The sequence below is a fragment of the Pholis gunnellus genome (assembly GCF_910591455.1).
Source record: "Pholis gunnellus genome assembly, chromosome: 15".
In the NCBI taxonomy this organism is placed as follows: domain Eukaryota; kingdom Metazoa; phylum Chordata; class Actinopteri; order Perciformes; family Pholidae; genus Pholis; species Pholis gunnellus.
The window spans coordinates 7,013,415-7,032,049 of record NC_136542.1 but is presented as its reverse complement, the minus strand read 5'-3'; the positions used below and the strand labels follow the sequence as shown (position 1 = coordinate 7,032,049).

The following is an 18,635-nucleotide window of genomic DNA, read 5'->3' as shown; positions in this document are numbered from 1 at the left end:
GACGTAGAAACTACTTGAGCAGCTAACAACAATGGCATGCCATGATTTCTGTTAACAGCTCCATTGGTCCTGTAGCTGATATCTCACCCTTTTGTTGTTTAAATATTCCTTCAGATTAATTATTATCTACAACCATATATGAATAAATCTGACCTAAATTCCACTTTTTAGCGGTTTGATTCTTCTGAAATTACAGCAAAAAGATACACCTTGATAGCGTGGCAGGGATCCCTGGTCTTATCACAGAGCGCAACCTTCTCATTTTCTTCTCATCAACCTGCAGTGTTTAAGCTCCTTGGGGCCAACAAGACATTGTTCGCCAATTAAAATGCCAAGTCCTGACGTTAGGGCCCCTGACCCAGCGTAACCTCATGGTAAGATCGAAGGATCTGTGAGCGGTTAGGGCGTTTCCCTGAAGACTGATACTGGTGTGTTATACTCCGGTTATCCTGCCCTTACAGTGCAACTCCTTCACTTACTCACAGTAGAAATCAAAATGCACCATCCGAATGTTCTCAGAGAGCAACAATTATATCAGTGATCACAGAAACAATACAAAACGTTTCGATTTTGTTTCGATTTTTGATATTTATAACTCTTTTAAAAAATGTTTCGTCTTTTTTGTATCCGTCCTCTAATTAGTAGCTGAACCCAAAACAAGATTTATCGGAGGATGCAGAACACACATTGTCTTTTTTTGTCTTGTCCAGCTAAATGCAAATCAGAGAGGTCAAAGAGCAAGCACCTGTTTCATGAATGGGATAACCTGCAGGCGGGTAGTAACTCATAATGAGCCATGAAAGGAGGAGCTTATCACCTCTAAGCCTCTTTAATTAGCCTTGGTGGCTGTGGAGAAGCATGGGATAGGGATAATCCTTTTAGGCAATGCTTCACTGGGAATCAGTTAGTCAACATTTCCTCTCAGTCTGGAGTTCCTCTGTGAGAGACAGGACCCACATTTGATCAGATCCACTAGCTGTCCTCCGCCCTCGGGATCCTGTGGGATACATAGGCCTACTGATCTACTCACTCACTCACTCACTCACTCACTCACTCGGATATCTGCATTCACTCAGGAGGGGAGGGGGGGGGAGGGCCTGCTCGGATACGGCCAGAACCTGAATCATGATGGAATGGTTGAAGAAGTTGGTGAAAAAAACGTTTTCGTGGAAACTCAGGGTGTACGTGAAGGACTACTGCAAGAGGAACGGCCTGCTGACGCTCTCGGTCTTAGCTGTGGTGACGGGCTGTGTGCTTGGGTTTGGCCTGAGGTCGCTCAACCTGTCCACACAGGTATGGATGGATAGAAAATGAACAGGGGGCAATGTGGCTAGCTTTGTATCTGACAGACTTCCATTTTTTTTTAATTATTACCTTGATATAATGTGTTGGCAGTTGTAACACTGTCTGCAAATTAACTCAATATTCAGGATGTCAAGTAACAGCCAGTCTGAGCTCTTCACTTCAGTTGTTAATTAAAGCCTCTTATGTAATCATGGGAGTGGAAGCAAAGACAAGCGGAGCATCGGGTATAACAAGGAAGCAGAGGTGTCAGAAGTGCTGAAATAGTTCAAGCTGCTATAAATCAATAATTATATATTAACATTGGCTCACTTGAGCACCAGAAGAAAGACAATGCTTGAATTGAAGAACGCACAGAGAAGAATCCCCCGACTCTTCAGTTGCTCTCAGCTTTATGAATTTTTATCACATAGCGTCGTTTTCTGTTGCAGCAAGTTTTCATTTAAAAAAAGCACTTTAAATACCCACTGTACATTACCTGCTCAGCATCACACATCACACAGTTGTCGACTAATTGGTGGACGTTGGGATTAAAAGAGCTTTGTGGTGGATTTCAATGTAAGCAATAGTAATTTGGTGTTTACACTCCTAGAAATAAGGCTTTGCTTCAGGTGTTTCTCTCTCACACAGGCTAAGATCTACTTCTCCTTCCCTGGAGAACTGCTGATGAGGATGTTAAAGATGTTGATTCTGCCGCTCATCACCTCCAGGTGAGAAAAGTCCTCACCTGCGTGGGTCCAGACTCAAATATAACAGCAAACAGCTGCCGTGTTTTGTTATAAGTGGTCACAAATTCTCTTACCCTGTAGACGTTTTTTTTTCATGTTAATACAACTGTAAGATTAAGCATCAATCACACAAAACTTCCCATGCACAGTATTTATGTATATTTTTCACATCCCGTCACCTGGAACTCCTTTTACGTATACTGTTTGATTTATTGAGCATTATTTGTAAAATATGTTGTATCTGAAGCTCCGTTGTCAAAGACGTAATATAAGTTCAAACGTTACATTGTTTTGAAATGAGTTAAAAAATGAGCATTTCAAAGTGAAAACCAGAATCATAAAACACCTTTTGTTCTCCCATCCAGTCTTATGTCAGGCCTCTCAGCCATGGACACAAAGGCAAGCGGTCGACTGGGAGTCCTGACTATCACCTACTACCTGTGGACGACCTTCATCGCTGTCATCGTTGGCATCATACTGGTGCTCATCATCCATCCGGGGACGGGCTCAGAGAAAGATGGCCACCATTCAAGTTCAGGACCTGTCATGACCTCTGCTGACGCTCTGCTGGACCTCATCAGGTAAATATTGACAGACACAATCACACTTTGACAAAGTGCAGATAGTGATGGGAACTCTGCCATTCAAACATTTACCTTATTGAAGAAATTGCATATTAACATACTGCATACTACATCCTCAATCAGTAGGTATTACATACTTCCTACTGAATGAAAGATTAAGAATGATTGAACCAGGTGACTGTTTACACTGTAATATGCCTAAGCAACAGCCGGGCCGGTTTCAAGGCATCACATCTCTGAAAACGGTCGCGGCAAACTTCCAAATTGGAATTATTTGGATAAACTCACCACATATTGGGAATCTAAATGGTTACTTTATCACCCGGAAGCTTGTTAAAACTGAAGCTTTTATCTCTGCTCAAAATCCCACAAGAATGACGAGGGGGTTGGTTTCAGGTTGGCAGTGGCTCTCACATCTCTGAGAAACGATCGCAGAAAGTTTGCAACCACGCGTTACTCTGATAAACTTACCACATGTTGGTAATCAGGTGTTTACATAAAAACGAACCTATAAAAATTTTAAAAAGTGACAGGTTTTAGTCTGGCTCAAAATCTCACAAGACTGACAGCCGGTCTTAAGGCACCCAGACGCAATGCATTGTGGGGCAGTTGAGTATGTGCAGTAAACTCAGGTCTCATACTTAAAAATGCTTGCTAATGTAGTATACATCCAGGTATTTCCTACCATACACAATATCCACATACACTCAATTATACTTAGTATGAATACTATGTTAGTATGTGATTTAGAACACAACTACTCCACTTTGTTCCTGACCTCTGACATGATTCACTATAATTCCTCCTTCCATGATGAATAAGAGTTTAGTAAAATCCCCCTCTTAGTACAGGCTTTCCAGGAGATTCCACATTGTCCCACTCCATCTTATTAGTGCTGTTTTAAAGGTTAAGGATTGGCTGGACAATACCCTTCAACGCCTGAGGGAAGCCAGTACAGCCCAATTAAATCCAGTACAGATCTGACCTTGTGACCTTGCTGTGCTCTCTAACCACAAAATCTAAAGGGATGCGTTGGAAGCATATTTGTATCAATTGTTACATATGATCACCAATCAGAATCTATACCATTGTGTCAGCAGGGGAAACATTTCAGCATTATAAATGACAACAGAGAAGGTAAAAAATGTGCTTGCAAGCGTTTGCATTCTCACTGTTTTGCTGCAGGTTGGCTAAGAACAGGAAGACTTAATTGTGATCTGTTAAGCCTTCACTTTCTCAGAAGGTCCTTGTGCAATGTTGCTCTGTGTAAGATAGAGACTTCAGTCTAGTGTGTGAGCTCAGGCTTACTGCAGGACAATTCATGTCAGAGATCCACTAATACCTTCTTCCTAAACCTGATTATTATTAGTGCGCTGTGTCTCTTGCTGTGAGCCAAAGGTCGAGTGTACATTTGAGTCCTCTTACGTATTCGATGAGCTTGTGTCATGGGTTCAGTGTCATTGACGTACACAATGTCCCTGTGCACCTTCCGCCGCATGTGAAGGCCTCTCTCTGTGTGGTGTGAACATGTGTTCCCTGGTTTTGATGGAGTTTACTTTGTTGACATACTATTTCTGATTCCCTCTGTTAGATAAGTGTATGGTCTGAAGAATGTCTGAGGTTTCACATTCTCACTGCATCAGTTTATGTGTGGGAAATGGATTATGTATGTTTTCGTGGGTATACTTCATTCCTACATGTCTATTCACTCTTTTAGTTTTTTCCCCCTGTACTGTATTTGGGGGCCAGCCTTTTGTGGCGACGACACCCCCGGCCATTATAAGAGACACAGCTTTTATTTGAGGATGTAACAGCCAGCGTTGTAGGAATTATTCTGCTCATTTACTTAATTAAAAGTTTATCACATAACAAGAAATATCCGCTTTAAAAATGTTAAGTAAGTAAAAATAAATACAAAATGTATTCAAGTATCAAAAGTGAAAGTAGTCCATGCAGATAAATGTCCCTTGAAAGTGGTATATTAAATTATATTACTGATGCATTAACATGTATTTTACTGCTGCATCTGCTCAAAGAGCCCCTATTTCATATATAGTTGTGTTTGTTTGTTTTGTAACAATGCATTGTATTGTTATAAGACAATCTGTTTTTCCATGTCAAATCTTTGTAAAGTATTTAGTAACTACAACAATCGAATACATTTAGTGAAGTAAACACTTCCTCTTAAATGAAGCGGAGTAGAAGTAAAAAGTGGCGTGAAATTAAAATATTCAATGAAGCACAAGTATACTTTGTACTAGCACAGTACCAGAAGGTCTGTTTTCATGGTCAGGAATCAACATTGACCCTCAATACAAAAACATTTATAAAAGTCCTTAGCTCTTTATGTGCACTGAAGAATAGAAGTGAAAATATCCAAATTGAATGCAGAGAGTTTCTTGAAATGACTCATACACCATACTATTGAATAATACCTTTCTGTACAGACATCTGATTTATTCGTCTGTAAATTGTCTTTTATAGGAACATGATCCCGTCAAATCTGATTGAAGCAACATTTCAGCAGGTGAGTGGACGAAAGGAGGAAACTTACAAAGGATTGTACGATTACTGTTCATTAATTCATGTTCAATATGTACTCATATTAACAAACCTCTGTCGTTCTTTTTCATCCAACTCCAGTACCGAACGGAGCTGGTACCTATTGTACAGAACACTGATACGAAAGACTCTCAAGCCAACCATGTGTATGTCATGCCCGACTACCACAACCCTCATCTGGGCCACCCAGTCTTCCTGGAGATCACCCCTGCTCCCGACGTCAAGTATAAAATCGTCCCCAGTACCAGCAAGGGCATGAACGTACTGGGGATTGTCATCTTCTCGGCCACCATGGGTAAGACAACCACACAGCTCATTGTATCACAGAAAACTCTAAGATGTATTGATCTAAGTATAATCCTTATGGTACTGTTGTCTAATAGGTCAACCTCTATAAAGGGTTAAGTTACATTATTACATTCCTTACATTTTAAGCCATAAAAAATGTTGTTGTTGAAAATCCCCCCGGCTGGTGTTTATCCAACATGACACTTTTTGTCTTTTTATTTAATTAGAAAGATAAGCTGACTTCAATTTTGTAGATTAAAAAAAGGGTACTATTTAATCAGCTTTCATTCTTTACTTTTATTTTTTTAAGTATTATCGGCAAAATATAGCCTACTTATTCTGGAAAGTACATGGTGACAGCAGCTCTCAAATAAATGAGGTGGTATAAAAAATGTAATATTTAGAATATATGATATATAAAATAAGTATAAAGTAGCTGTTACCATTACTTATGTAATCATAAACCCTTTATTAGAGGTGACTTGTAAGACCTTAGAAACTCACCTGTGATTGTACCGTCTGTTCTCAGGACTGCTGCTGGGGAAGATGGGAGAACGTGGAGCGCCGTTGGTTAACGTGTGCCAGTGCATCAACGAGTGCGTCATGAAGATTATTAACGCTGCTATGTGGTAAGTTCGCGCTCTCACACACACTTTCACAAATAGACAAATTGAGTCACAGACAACACACGGTTCGCCGCACGGCAGAGCCGGATTATATCTAAAAATAAATCTCCCACAGCTACTCAGGGAAGAATCAAGTGTCCTTACTTCTTCTCATTAGAGCTGATGATTCGACTGGATTACATTTAAGTGAATTCAGCAAAGAGATATATTAGTGCAGAATAATTGTAAGTACAAATTAGTTTGGATAGCCTCGTACACTGTATGGGCAAAAGTATTTGGACACCTGAACATTACACCCACGTGTGATTTTTGGACATCCCATTCCAAAGGCATTATTCTGCTGATATAACAGCCTCCAAGCTTCTGGAGAACAGCTGCAGGGATTTTCTCCCATTCAGCCTTGAGAGCATTAGCAAGGTCTGGCACTGATGCTTGGGAAAAAGGCCAGACAAGGCTCACAGTCAGCGATCAAATTAATCCCAAAGGTGTTGGATGGGGTTGAGGACAGGTCAGTCAAGTCAAACTCAGAAAACCTTCCATTGTGAACCTGGTTTTGTACGCATTGTCAAGTTAAAATATCATATTTATCATAAAAAAAAAAGAAATCAAAGGTTTTATTTGTCACATCGAGTGTTGAAATGCAGGGTGTCATAATCTTGAGGTTGTGCTGAAAAGGTTTGCGTGCAATAAATGGATGTCTTCCCTCCTCCATGCAGGTACTTCCCCTTCGGCATTGTGTTCCTCGTGGCAGGGAAGATCCTGGATATGCACGATCCGGCCCACCTGGGAGAGAAGCTGGGCATGTACTTCATCACAGTCCTGTCCGGTTTGTTTGTGCACGGCCTCATCCTGCTGCCTCTCTTCTACTACTTCTTCACACGCAAAAACCCCTTCCCCTACATCAGAGGGCTGCTGCAGGCTCTAGTTATTGCACTGGCCACGTCATCCAGGTAAGAGGATGCAGATTTTTTTAATGTTTTTTGGTAGATGTAGTCCAGCATCTTAGTTCTCTCTTTGTAAATGTTAAACATATGTGTGCTTATACTGTAAGGACACCCTACCATTTCTCATTGGTCATATTTGGGACTAAACTAACCCGACCGTGTCCTCTTGTTCTCTCCCTCTCAGCTCAGCCACGTTGCCCATCACCATGAAGTGTCTCCTGGAGAACTGTGGAGTGAACCGGCAGATCGCTCGCTTCGTGCTGCCAGTGGGAGCTACCATCAACATGGATGGGACAGCCCTGTACGAGGCCGTGGCGGCCATCTTTATCGCTCAGGTCAATGAGTATGACTTGGACTTTGGCCAGCTGGTCACGATTAGGTGGGACGAATCAGTGAGTTTATTAACCTTCCGCATGATAAGTTCTTTGTCTCTCTAACATCCCGGCTCTGGTCTCATCAGTATAACGGCAACAGCGGCCAGCATCGGGGCAGCTGGGATACCTCAAGCCGGTCTGGTGACCATGGTTATTGTCCTGACCTCAGTGGGGCTGCCGCCCGCTGACATCTCACTGATTGTGGCCATCGATTGGGTTCTGTGAGTCCCACAAACATGATCATACTATAAAGAGCATAAGTGCGTCATGGGGCAATGTGTAAAGTATTCCTCTCATTCTCAGTGATCGCTTCCGGACGATGATCAATGTTCTTGGCGATGCCTTAGCTGCTGGGATTATGGCTCATTTATGTAAGGACGACTTTGAGAAGGAAGCCCCAACTCCTGCTGCAACTCCTGCTCCTACTGATGCCAATTATGGAGCTGGCCCCAATCGAGTAAGAGGACAATAAATGTTGAGGTTAAAGTGCACATTCACATTCGAAACCCCTGAAAAATATATTTAAAATCGTAAGTAAAGTATAGTATAGTATTAAATATGCAGAGACAATCAAAGAAAACAAGAGGGTAGCAGCTCTATGAGGCAACAAAGTGTAGAGCTAAATGCTAAACTAATCATGACAAAGCTAACATGCTGATGCCAGCAGGTATGTTTACCATGTTCACAATCTTAGTTTAGCATGTTAGCATGCTAACAGTTGCTGATTAGACACAAAGTAGGCTCCAGCTGGGGCTGATGAGAATGCCGTTATTTTAGCGGGTATTTGGTCATAAAGCAAAATCTGATATGATGGCAGCAGCATAGCTAAAAACTCAAGCTAATCTGCTTCATCAGGACTTTGTCGAGGTTTGGACAGCGGCATCTTCACCGGACAACTTGAGCAGACAACACAACAACTGTTATCAGTTCCGCCCACTTGAGAAAAGCAACGACAAAAACACAAATACAGAAATCTCTCAATTGAAATATTTGGTTTTGTAACTGTTCATGTAAGATGAAATCTTGACTTTGATGCAGATTCTTTTTTAAAGTAACTTTTTTAGGGCACGAGTGATTTAGTATACCCTTGTTCTTACTTACTCTGGTCACTTTAAATAACATTTTTGAACCATGTATAACTACTACATGATCATCCCCATATTTTATCATTTGGTTATTTTGTTGGTCAAATTAGTGTGTGCATAGTTGCAAATTGTTGTACCACTTTAGTTGTACTTTTTTGTCATCTGTTGTAAACAGTATCAACATGCTAAAATTAACAGGATGTTGCTACTACTACTGCTGCTAATTATAGGGGACTTTTATTTCCTCAGCCATTTTTAATACATTTTTGTTAAGTAATTCTAGAAAAAACAATCTATCTATCTTTACTAACTGTACTGTTCGTGACTTCTTCCCGACAGAGAGACACAGTTATCTCCTTTGGCAATCAGAGCGTGGCGATGTCCGACGCTCCTCTAATTACACACCGGTGCGATTATGTGTATGAGGTGGATGGAGAAACCATGCTGGAGAAACCGTTGGCCTGCTACAACCTCTGCCAAGTCTGAGACACTTTTAAGGGATGGACATCAAGGTATACTGCCTTCTAATGCACACAGATTCACCTCTTTGGATCAAAGGGACCATCATCTGAGGCCTGAAAAAAAAAAGTCCAGTTTAGTTAAAATCCTGCTATGTTTCTGTTCTAAATGAGACCAAAGTTTGAGTAAATTGTGTTGTCAGGGTTTAGCGGCTTTACTGGATTTTTCCTGTGCCATGGTAATAACAAAAAACTTGATTACTTGATATGTTGTATGTTTCCGTTCAGTTCTGACTGGGAGGGAATGCATTAAGTTTCACATGTAACCTAAATCTTAAACAGACACTCTGCATGCGGCTGAAGAAATGATAATGTGTTGCAATGACATGCATTAGAGATGGAGCGTTTATCAGTTAGCGGTGAAACTTAAACATTCACACGCCCGTTAGGCCTGTCAAGGTTTTGAGTTGCCTTAACATGATCTTGGTTTTTGATGATGATTCGGAGAACCTGAAAGACTTGAAAGTAAACACAAACTAGGAGGAGCAAATGAATTTTGTTGAAGTGAACCTTTATGTTATGACAAGGTGGATATATATTAAGCGAGAGTACATGTTTGAATTATTCTAGTAAGATGATCATTTGTGTTTTTATACCTATGCTTCGAATTTATTTTGTGTCGTTTTCTAATAAAAACTTGCCGGATATCAAGTCCTGTCAATGGGTGTTTTATTCTAGACTTAATTTAGCACTTTGTTGCGAGTCCTAAAACCTGGAAATGTGTTTGCCGTTTTGCACTTCCGCTCAGTCGGTCTCATTGCCTTTTTGACATTACGATCTCTTAAGATCACTTGGGGTGGAACCACGACAGCATTTTAATAATCCATTTTCTTTCCAAAACATTTGAAACACTTTTCATCTTCCATTGATGCGAGGGCAGTTTCTCCTCCATACTAAATTAGTGGAAAGTAAATGAATGCAAGCGGACCACTAAAAGTGGTGCAGAAAATCCACCTTGTTTTGATGGTGGTGTCAGTTACAGTAAATATGTTGCAGGAGAAAACGCAGACATGTCTCCCCCATCTGGTCTCAGATGGTAATAACTGGGTCTTTATCATGTGATCTGAAGGCCAATGAGTTACAAGATGTATTCCCTCACTTCATTTGCGTTAGCATGTCGGTAGGCTGATGAGTAAAACAGGAAATATAGGTTCCAACAGTGAAAATGCTGACTTATGTAACATGCAACACATTGACGTTTGTCAATAAAATACAGCAAATTCACAATAAGCTTCTTAAGAGACATTTAATTCTTTCAATTCTGAAAAGCCAACGTGTTTTATTGAAATGATCCAATGTTAGAAGACATTTAATGGACTTCAACTTAGTGTCCTTCAAAAACAAAATGAACCATCAAAAACACTCAAATAACAAGTATGACCGCATACATTGTCAAATAAATAATCGCGCCTCCTCTGGTGTAAAATACACCATTCCCACTTATAAATTAAGGCAGAATGCAGTTAAATCTGACTACCGCTAAAACAAATTCACTTGCATCTTCCATGCAATTCCAACTATACTGCTGAAAAAACTAAGCAGTAACATAAAACGTCAGTAGAAAATAGAAATTATATTTTTAAAAAAAGATGACAGTCCAAGACTACAAAAACGTTCTATTACTTGCTTTAAGCAAGCCTTGAAATATTGCACAAAGTTAAAGATTGCGACACAAAAATAACATGGAATTACGAGATCAAAAAGCACTTTTAAGACCAAAATCTGAACCGTGTAATGGGAATACTGATGTCGGCGGGGCGGGGGGGGCATATTGATATTTGTAACTATCACCAAGTCGTTCTGTTGAATTTGTGGTCTGGTAAAAAATCAAGATCAACGACGGTAACTTGGAGAACAAGACAATCTACCAAATGAACTGCTATTAAAAGATGAGCTGTGATATGCCAACGATCTGTTCTAAATGAATCATAAGAGTTCCACTGAGAACGTAAACGAAGCCTCACTGGTTAAAAGTAATCCCCATTAGACAAAGATCAGATTAATGGGTTTGGGTCCAAAAGCCTGGATCTTCACATTAACACTATTCTTATTCGTCGTGATATCGAGCGGCGCTGATGCACGACAAATGTGGCTTCACTTTAGACAACTACACTCGAGCCGACAAATCAAATTGAGGCGTCAACTCACAACTACTGAAAAGACGACTCAGAAACGTTAACGTTACTCTTCAGGGGTTCAAATGTATCTGGCAGTCTTAGAAAAGTTGCTTCATGAAATGTCTTCAGGACAATTACTTTTCCTTCAAGTGTCTGTGCACAGGTTAAATATTCTTCAGCCAACATTGGTCCGTATAGTTTCTTTCACCGGCCTCAGACATTTAAAAGCCTCCATGGATCTTCTATCAACACTGCTTTGCTTCTAGAAAAATAATAGAACAAAACTTCAAACCAAATCTAAAAAAAAGGTAAATAAAAAAAAAAAAAGAAATAAACCAAACAAAACTTGCGGCGAAAAGAAATAAAATTTAATGGTTTATGCTCAAAGTGAAACAACCAAAACAAAAGAAAGGAAGAAAAGAAAGCAAATCAAAAGTGAAATCATTAACAAAGGCCATTAATTAGTCTCCAAACTCGAGATAAGCACTCGTTAAAACAAGTTTGTAACCAACATCGTAACGAATAGAAATCTATTCCTCAGAACGAAACAAAAAGTGATCCAAACAAAAAGAAATATTAACTCAAAATAAAAGAAAAAAAAACAAAACAGAAAGACATACCGAGGTTAAGTGACGTCGCTCTCAGTCAGTATCAGATGTAAGCTTAGTACCTCTTAAAAACAGGTCTTCATTTACCTTAAATCTGCTCAGAAAACTCTGTGCTCATAGGGTCAAATCTCTCCCTGCCTTTGGTCCATCTCAATTCCCAACTCATTGACTGTGGTTCATATTCAACAGGACTCTCCTGAAATACAACTTATTAAAAAGACACTTTACACAGGGATAATAAAGACAAAAACCCCCCAACGCTTGTCATGCTTAAAACTGGTAACCTGGTAGGAGCTTGAGCAAAGGTCATAGATTAACATCAAAAAGACGGATATTCATAGGAACCGAAAGCAGACTGGTAATAAGTGCTTCACTCTGAAATGGACTTGAGATGGTGAGTGGTACTTTAGGTGCGTGTGTGTGTCCACTGGGTGATCACTTAATGCATCTATTTCTACTTATGATGAGTACCCAGGACAGAGCACTTCTTTTTCCAAAAATATTGGTCCTCACCTTCTTTAAACCAAATCATCCACGAAAATGTCAACCGTTAGTTTAACAATTTGCGAGGTTTTCCTTGTGCGCCATGTTTTTTTTTTTTTTGTGCACTGCCCAGAACCCTTCTTTACCAAGTCCCCTCTGTTATACATGCAACACATACGGACAGTAGTTTAGCTTTTTTAGATCATTTTCAAAAAGTTATCTCGGGGGTAATCATGGGATTTTACCCTCTCCACCCCCTCACTAAAAATTAAAACTACAGAGTGTCCTCAAGCATGAGTATAAAGATGAAGAAAAAAAACAAAAACAAATCAGCCTAAACACTCTTTTAGACAAGTACAAAGGTGCAGAAGAGTGAACAACTCTGAACACACTAAAACCCAAACAGATGTGCTAGATTATAAAAACCCATACTTCTGCTCTCTGCTCTAAAAGCCCGGCGCAGGTCATTTCCATCTCTCCTCTACACCCGATTGTCCGGCTCGCTCTACTTGTGGCCCTTGCTGGTCTTAAAGGACACTTGCAGCATCTTGTCTCCGAGCCGGTAGCCGTTCAGGCTGGCGATGGCCATGGCCGCCTCCTCGTAGTTGGGCATGGTGACGAAGCCGAAGCCCTTGCACTTGTTGGTGTTGAAGTCGCGGATCACCTTGACGTTGGTGACGGCGCCGAAGGGGCCGAACATCTGCCAGAGGATGCTCTCGTCTGCGTCCTGGCCCAGGTTGTAGACGAAGATGCACCAGCCGGAGGTGGAGTTCCCGGGAGCGCTGACGCTTCCCACACTACTCATGTGATCAACGCCCATGGGAGAGAACCTGGAAATCAGATCGTTTAATTTAATCAATTAACACTGAAACTGAAGGGAACGTCTGTCATCACCATAGCTGTTTCTTCAATAATATAATGACCTGCTATATGAAACAAATGCTTTTTTTTTTTTACTTACTTACTAACTTCAAATGTCCAAAACAGAAATAGTCAGTTTTCTCTCTCTGGAAATTTGTTATTTATACGATTTATCAACTTGTCATTTGAGCTGCTCTTCATTTACTTCTGTGATATCTATTAAAACTAATAGAGCCAGAAACGCATTATAGACACAAGCAGTGGTACATGGCAGCAGTTTGATACATCGAACTGTTTCAAAGACCCGTTTCCAAGGTTGGTCAATATCACAATGAACTAGCTCTGATCAGAAACACTAATCCGTTGACTAATTACGTTGCTTGTTTGAAACTAGGTGTGGCTTAAAGTTAGATCAGGCTTCCTCTCACCTGAAGCGCTGTGCCTGGTGGTGTACGGGCCCTCCGAAGCGTCTGGACTGGTTGTGGTAGAGCTGAGAGATGATCTGCGTGTTCTTCGCCTGGTTCGGGTTGGCGGCAAATTTCACTGTGATTGGCTCAGCGGCACCGGGCGGCTTTTGGCCGTTCAGGTTTTTGACGGCCTCCTCTGCCTCGGCCCGCTTGTCAAACCTGATGAAGGCCACGCCGCGGGACGCGCCTGGAATACGACACAACAGCGGGTGAATGCCTGTTCTGATACGAGCAGCATAAACTATATGTTACTCAAGAGAATTTCTGTAAAGTAAGGAAGCAATTTACCTGTTGTACCGGTGGCCTGGTCAACAAGAACGCGGGAGTTAATGATGTGTCCATAATGTGAAAACATGTCCTCCACATCCTTCTGGGTCATGGCCTTTGGCAGGCCGCTGATATACAGGTTGGCATCCTTTATTGTATCAGAGCTGGGCCGAGCGTATGAAACCTAGCAACAGGAAGCAACAATTGACCGATTAAAACTCTACTCATGCACACGTACAAAACAAAGTAACAAAAAAACTATTAAAAGTACGACGAGTACTTAAATCTATTGAACTGTTGACATTTTAGATTTACAGTACACTGGCAATTATATGCGTTGTATAAGTTACAACTAATTAATCTGAAAAGTTGAGTCTATTTATTAAAAAGTTGGGCTGATCCGATTTGTTTTAGGCATTAAATCTTTGGTCTGTTCCAAAATGAGAACCATGAAAGAACATTACAGCAACGAAAAGATGAAAGCAAACTGATCAAAAGGGTATAGGGCTTTTTTTTGGTAATTAAATACATGAAACACATTGAATTTGACAGAATGTGTCAAATAAAATAAGTCAAATGAGAGTGAAACTCAACAGACATGTCAGGTAGGGCAGTGAGTGAGCTGATCCTCGGGCTGACATGTACTAGCTAGCTAGCGGACAGCACAGGAGCCACAGAAGAGTTATATGACATGACATCTTTGGTTTGAGAATTGTAGAACACCTTGTTGCACGTTACCTTGATAGTTTTGGACTGTAGCCTTAGTCCATTCAGTGTACTGATAGCTCTGTCTGCATCACTAGGGGTAAGATAGTTAACAAATCCGTACCCTAAACTGTGGCCTAGAGAAAAAAAAAGGAAAACAATAAAACAAAACAAAAAAACGTTGTATAGTTCAAAAAAATCTGCAAACAAATAAGTATTTAAAAACAAAAAACTAAATCTTAACATTGCATGCTAGTCTACACAAACAAATAGACTGTCTACACGACTGGAATAAATAAAACAAGTCTATGGTGGTGAAAAAAACTGAGCAAACTACTACCAAACAGGAAATCACTTTCGGATATCTCTCAAATAAAAATGACATTCTAAAAATCACTGAGGGAAAAAGGGGCCAGAAAAGAGGCCTTCAGTAGATATCCATCCAATAAAGATCATTTTGAAAATGAGTGAAAGGCCAAACTATCTTAAGTCATAAAGCTGAACCACCACTGATGTATTCAGAGGCTGTAACACAAACGTCCTTCTGGTCTGTCACGGGTCTTATCGCTTCAGAGAGCAGCATACCTGCGACTTTGTCTCGAATCAGCTTGGCGGACTCCACCTCGCCGATGCTGCTGAAGAGGCTCCGCAGCTCGTCCTGCGTCATGCTCTGAGGCAGGTAGTTCACTATCAGGTTGGTCTTTGAGTCCTTGTCCTCGTCCCCTCCCATGAGGTCTTCATAACCGTTCGACATGTCGTACACCTCCTGTAGGTCGGCCAGGTGGGCCGGAAAACACAAAGTGGGATAAGTACACAGGGTGGGCACAACTAGAGATAAAACTATGTGCTATGTAAATAAATCATTAGTTGGAGCACTACACATGTCTTGAGATGCTTTGCTGCACAAACAGACCGATAGCAAAAGAATGCATGTGAAATCTACATCTAATGAAACATCTGAAGGGACTACATTGAGTTCCTGTGCGATAAAGTCCCTCCTGCACAATCTGTACTTACCAAAGCCTTTTCCACCTCTGTATCTCTTTCCCATTCATTCATTACATCCGACTCTAACAACAGTGTCACAACACAGTAAATACTTATGTATCTCCACTGTCACGGTTCTTTAAATGCAGTGGAGACGCAAAGTTGCAAACAGATAAGCTCCATAATTCCTGGTACTTTTGGTCAAAGGGGGATAAGAATGTCTATGCAGTGTGATTTAAGTTTTCAATGCAAAAGAGAACCGGGGCTCAACAGCTTTTAAGGCCACATAATGGTAACTAATTATACTACACAAACATGTGACTGGAGTCAAGCTGCAAATTGCTCTCAATGCAGTAGTATCCACTAAGCCAGCTTGAAATGTAATCAATGTAATAGAAAAGGACACACACACACACACACACACACACACACACACACACACACACACACACACACACACACACACACACACACACACACACACACACACACACACACGCTTTACATTTGCAAAGTAGGGATCTCGTTTTACCCCAAAATGACCCCAATCAAGTCAGTCTGAAGTCTCGTCTTATAACCGCTCTGACGGGTCTGAAATTAGTTTCGTTAACAATGCCAAGTGCCCACAACAAGAATGGAGCCCGAGTTCAGAAGCGTGTCATTGCGGACACATTTGCTGGTGGCTGTAACGGGATCGGGCCTGAAAGGGAAACGGTCTAGAAGGCGACCTGACAGAGGTCTATTCATGCAAGAGAAGGGTTGTGATTGTGTATTCTGGTGAGTAAAATACTCTGCCTGAGAGAATGAATGAGAGTTCTGTATTAAACTGGTGAACATGGGCATAGCTGGTGGGAGCTGGCATCTGTGAGTGTTTTTGATTTCTCTTAGTGCTTTCAATTTACATTTCCTTCAACCATATTTCTTGCTACCATATAACTGCATTAAATTTCAACCACCCAAAAACACTACAATACCCGATTGTACGGCTAACATTCAGTTGATACGGGCAGTGCTGTCTGAAACGTGAGCTGAGATCTCATACTCACTTTTAAGTACTTAATGTGTCCTCGACGAACTGCCATGAAGACACTTCACTGCTCCTGAGGCTGAAGACAAAATCAGAACAACTCCTTCAGTATGGCAGCTGACATTAAGAGGACATACACTTGACACAGCTGAGTGAAATACACAACATTGCCAGAAATTATGTAAAGAAGTTGGGATATGTGGATACACTTTTACAACGCCATCAGCAGAATGTGTCAGTTACCAGAACAAAACAAAGAGTCCATCTCTCCACAGCGCTCAGGCCGCCTCGCACTGCAGATTCAGACCCAGCCAAAGTATCTAATGCTATAAAGTATCGCTTTGTATATGCAACCACACTACATCATAGACACTACAGATTTAAATCATATGGTTGAAGTACTTTGTCAGTAAACGTCTTGTTTATTATTGACAATATGTCAAGTAGATAGTATTTGAATAAGTAAGAATTACAGCCAATAAGCAACAGTTGAATGTTATTTTCTGCATTTGCTTTGTTTACCCCCATTGTGCCGAAAAAGTACCGAACTGTGACTCTAGTTTCTGAGTATCGTGGCCTGAACTTTACCATCTTGCTGCTCCGTATCTGTTGGTAACTTCTACTGCATTTCTTTTATAATCGACAAACTGTGTATCATGAAATTAGTCAGCATGTTAACAGGCAGCGAATGCTGGTACGATCTGCAGCATTGACTTTTCTTGGAATGTAGCTATAGTCAGCTTAATATTAAATATCATGTGATTCATAAACAGAGGCTTTTCCCCTCACATCTCCAGCAATGCTAAAAAGCAGAGTATCCACCCGTTTACTTGCTGTGCACAGTTCTCTACGGTTGTACTAAATTATGCTGATGTTGCATAACAACAGTGTGATAATGGTTAACATAAAGAAAGGGAACCTCCCAAAGAAACAAAGCATTGATAGTCAGGAGGAAACCAATCAAGGCAGAATATTTCTATCAAATATTGTAACATTTTTAAGTAATCAGCACCAGTCCCCCTAGTGGGAAAGTAGCCTAGTGTATCATTATATTGTTAAATATCCATTTGAAAGAGGCGTGTCAGATTAGAGCTGTGGCACGAGGGTTATAGGTCAAAATATGGACGGAATGTATCCGAGTGAATAACTGCACAGTGCAGTGAAAACATATTCTAGGGTCTCACATCTTGGCCCTGCTGTCTCTGGATGGACCTTAATGTTGCACTGAGGCATCAGCTGAAGCTTCCAGAATACCGGCGGATATTAGTCAAGTAACGGTACTTAACGGTGCTGCACATGGGCAACGGTGCCGTTAGGTTAACGTCACCGATTGCACAACAGTTGGTGCAATTTTGTATTGCATTACCCGTCAAGGGCAAAGGCAATCTCACGAGTGATCTCCAACTCGTGAAACGTGCAGAGGCCCGTTTAGCGTTGCTAGCATACGGGAGCTATCCGGCTACAAGCTCGCTCCCTCCTCTAATGAAACGGGTAAAGTGTCCTCCATGTCCAACCAGGTTCCGACAAAAACAGGGTTCATTATCACTAGTCGGCACTGCGTTGCATACAGATGAAAGCACTCCAATTATGTCGCTTAAGAGATAACTTACGTGGCAGTGTCTTGCCAGTTAGCTAACGTAAAGCACCGTGGCCCTATTTTGGAGAACGTCGGATTAATACATCCGTGTCCCCGCGCCTAAACCCCAACGGCCTGCTAACAGGCCACGGAGGCTAACGTTAGCCCCCGCTAAGCTAACCAACGGCTCCAAAGGCCCGCGAGAGAGAGCGGCATGACAGTCATTCGCATTTTAAACTAACCAGCACACATCAAAATATCAACGCAAACAGCTGAAATGCGACGGGAAACATGCAAAAAACATGTTAAAGCATTACCAGCTTTTGAGGGGTAGTCGTTGTTTCTGCTCCCTTCTGCTATTTTGTCCTTTCTGGGCGACGTTCACTTTCCTCCAAATCAGCCTCACGTAGTAAAGAAATCGAGGAAGAAGCTGCGTGACAAAGCCCACCACGCCCACTCGCGTCCAGCCACGCCTCTGCAGAATAGACAGCGTGTCCAACATCCACAGTCAACATCATGCACCCCT

General features: G+C 41.2%; 2 protein-coding genes and 2 gene segments (V, D, J or C); 2 read left to right on the top strand and 2 right to left on the bottom strand.

Moving 5' to 3' along the window:
- The window catches only part of LOC306707532 (Ig kappa chain V region Mem5-like), a 39,709-nt gene that overhangs the window by 3,977 nt on the left and 17,097 nt on the right, over window positions 1-18,635 (bottom strand).
- The window catches only part of LOC306707531 (Ig kappa chain V-III region MOPC 63-like), a 28,319-nt gene that overhangs the window by 2,007 nt on the left and 7,677 nt on the right, over window positions 1-18,635 (top strand).
- On the top strand, window positions 1,129-9,628 carry slc1a8b (solute carrier family 1 member 8b; the record flags this gene model as incomplete). The annotated part of the gene is made up of 11 exons (XM_079175031.1): window positions 1,129-1,293; window positions 1,933-2,012; window positions 2,396-2,611; window positions 5,099-5,141; window positions 5,258-5,471; window positions 5,994-6,093; window positions 6,807-7,040; window positions 7,219-7,413; window positions 7,495-7,629; window positions 7,712-7,865; window positions 8,833-9,628. The coding sequence occupies 11 exons, from the start codon at window positions 1,129-1,131 to the stop codon at window positions 8,977-8,979; spliced, it is 1,683 nt and encodes a 560-aa protein (XP_079031157.1). The 3' UTR covers window positions 8,980-9,628.
- Window positions 10,278-18,511, bottom strand: elavl1a (ELAV like RNA binding protein 1a). 3 transcript variants are annotated; one of them, XM_079175032.1, is made up of 7 exons: window positions 18,427-18,511; window positions 16,553-16,612; window positions 15,105-15,297; window positions 14,553-14,656; window positions 13,836-13,998; window positions 13,509-13,734; window positions 10,278-13,049 (listed from the first exon to the last, which is right to left on the bottom strand). In XM_079175032.1, exons 2-7 carry the CDS (start codon window positions 16,586-16,588, stop codon window positions 12,725-12,727), a joined length of 1,047 nt encoding a protein of 348 aa, XP_079031158.1. In that variant the 5' UTR covers window positions 16,589-16,612; window positions 18,427-18,511; the 3' UTR covers window positions 10,278-12,724. The 3 variants fall into 3 exon arrangements, with proteins under 3 accessions (XP_079031158.1, XP_079031159.1, XP_079031160.1); XM_079175033.1 differs by lacking the exon at window positions 16,553-16,612 and having other exon boundaries at window positions 15,105-15,285; window positions 18,427-18,509; XM_079175034.1 differs by lacking the exons at window positions 14,553-14,656; window positions 16,553-16,612; window positions 18,427-18,511 and having other exon boundaries at window positions 15,105-15,226.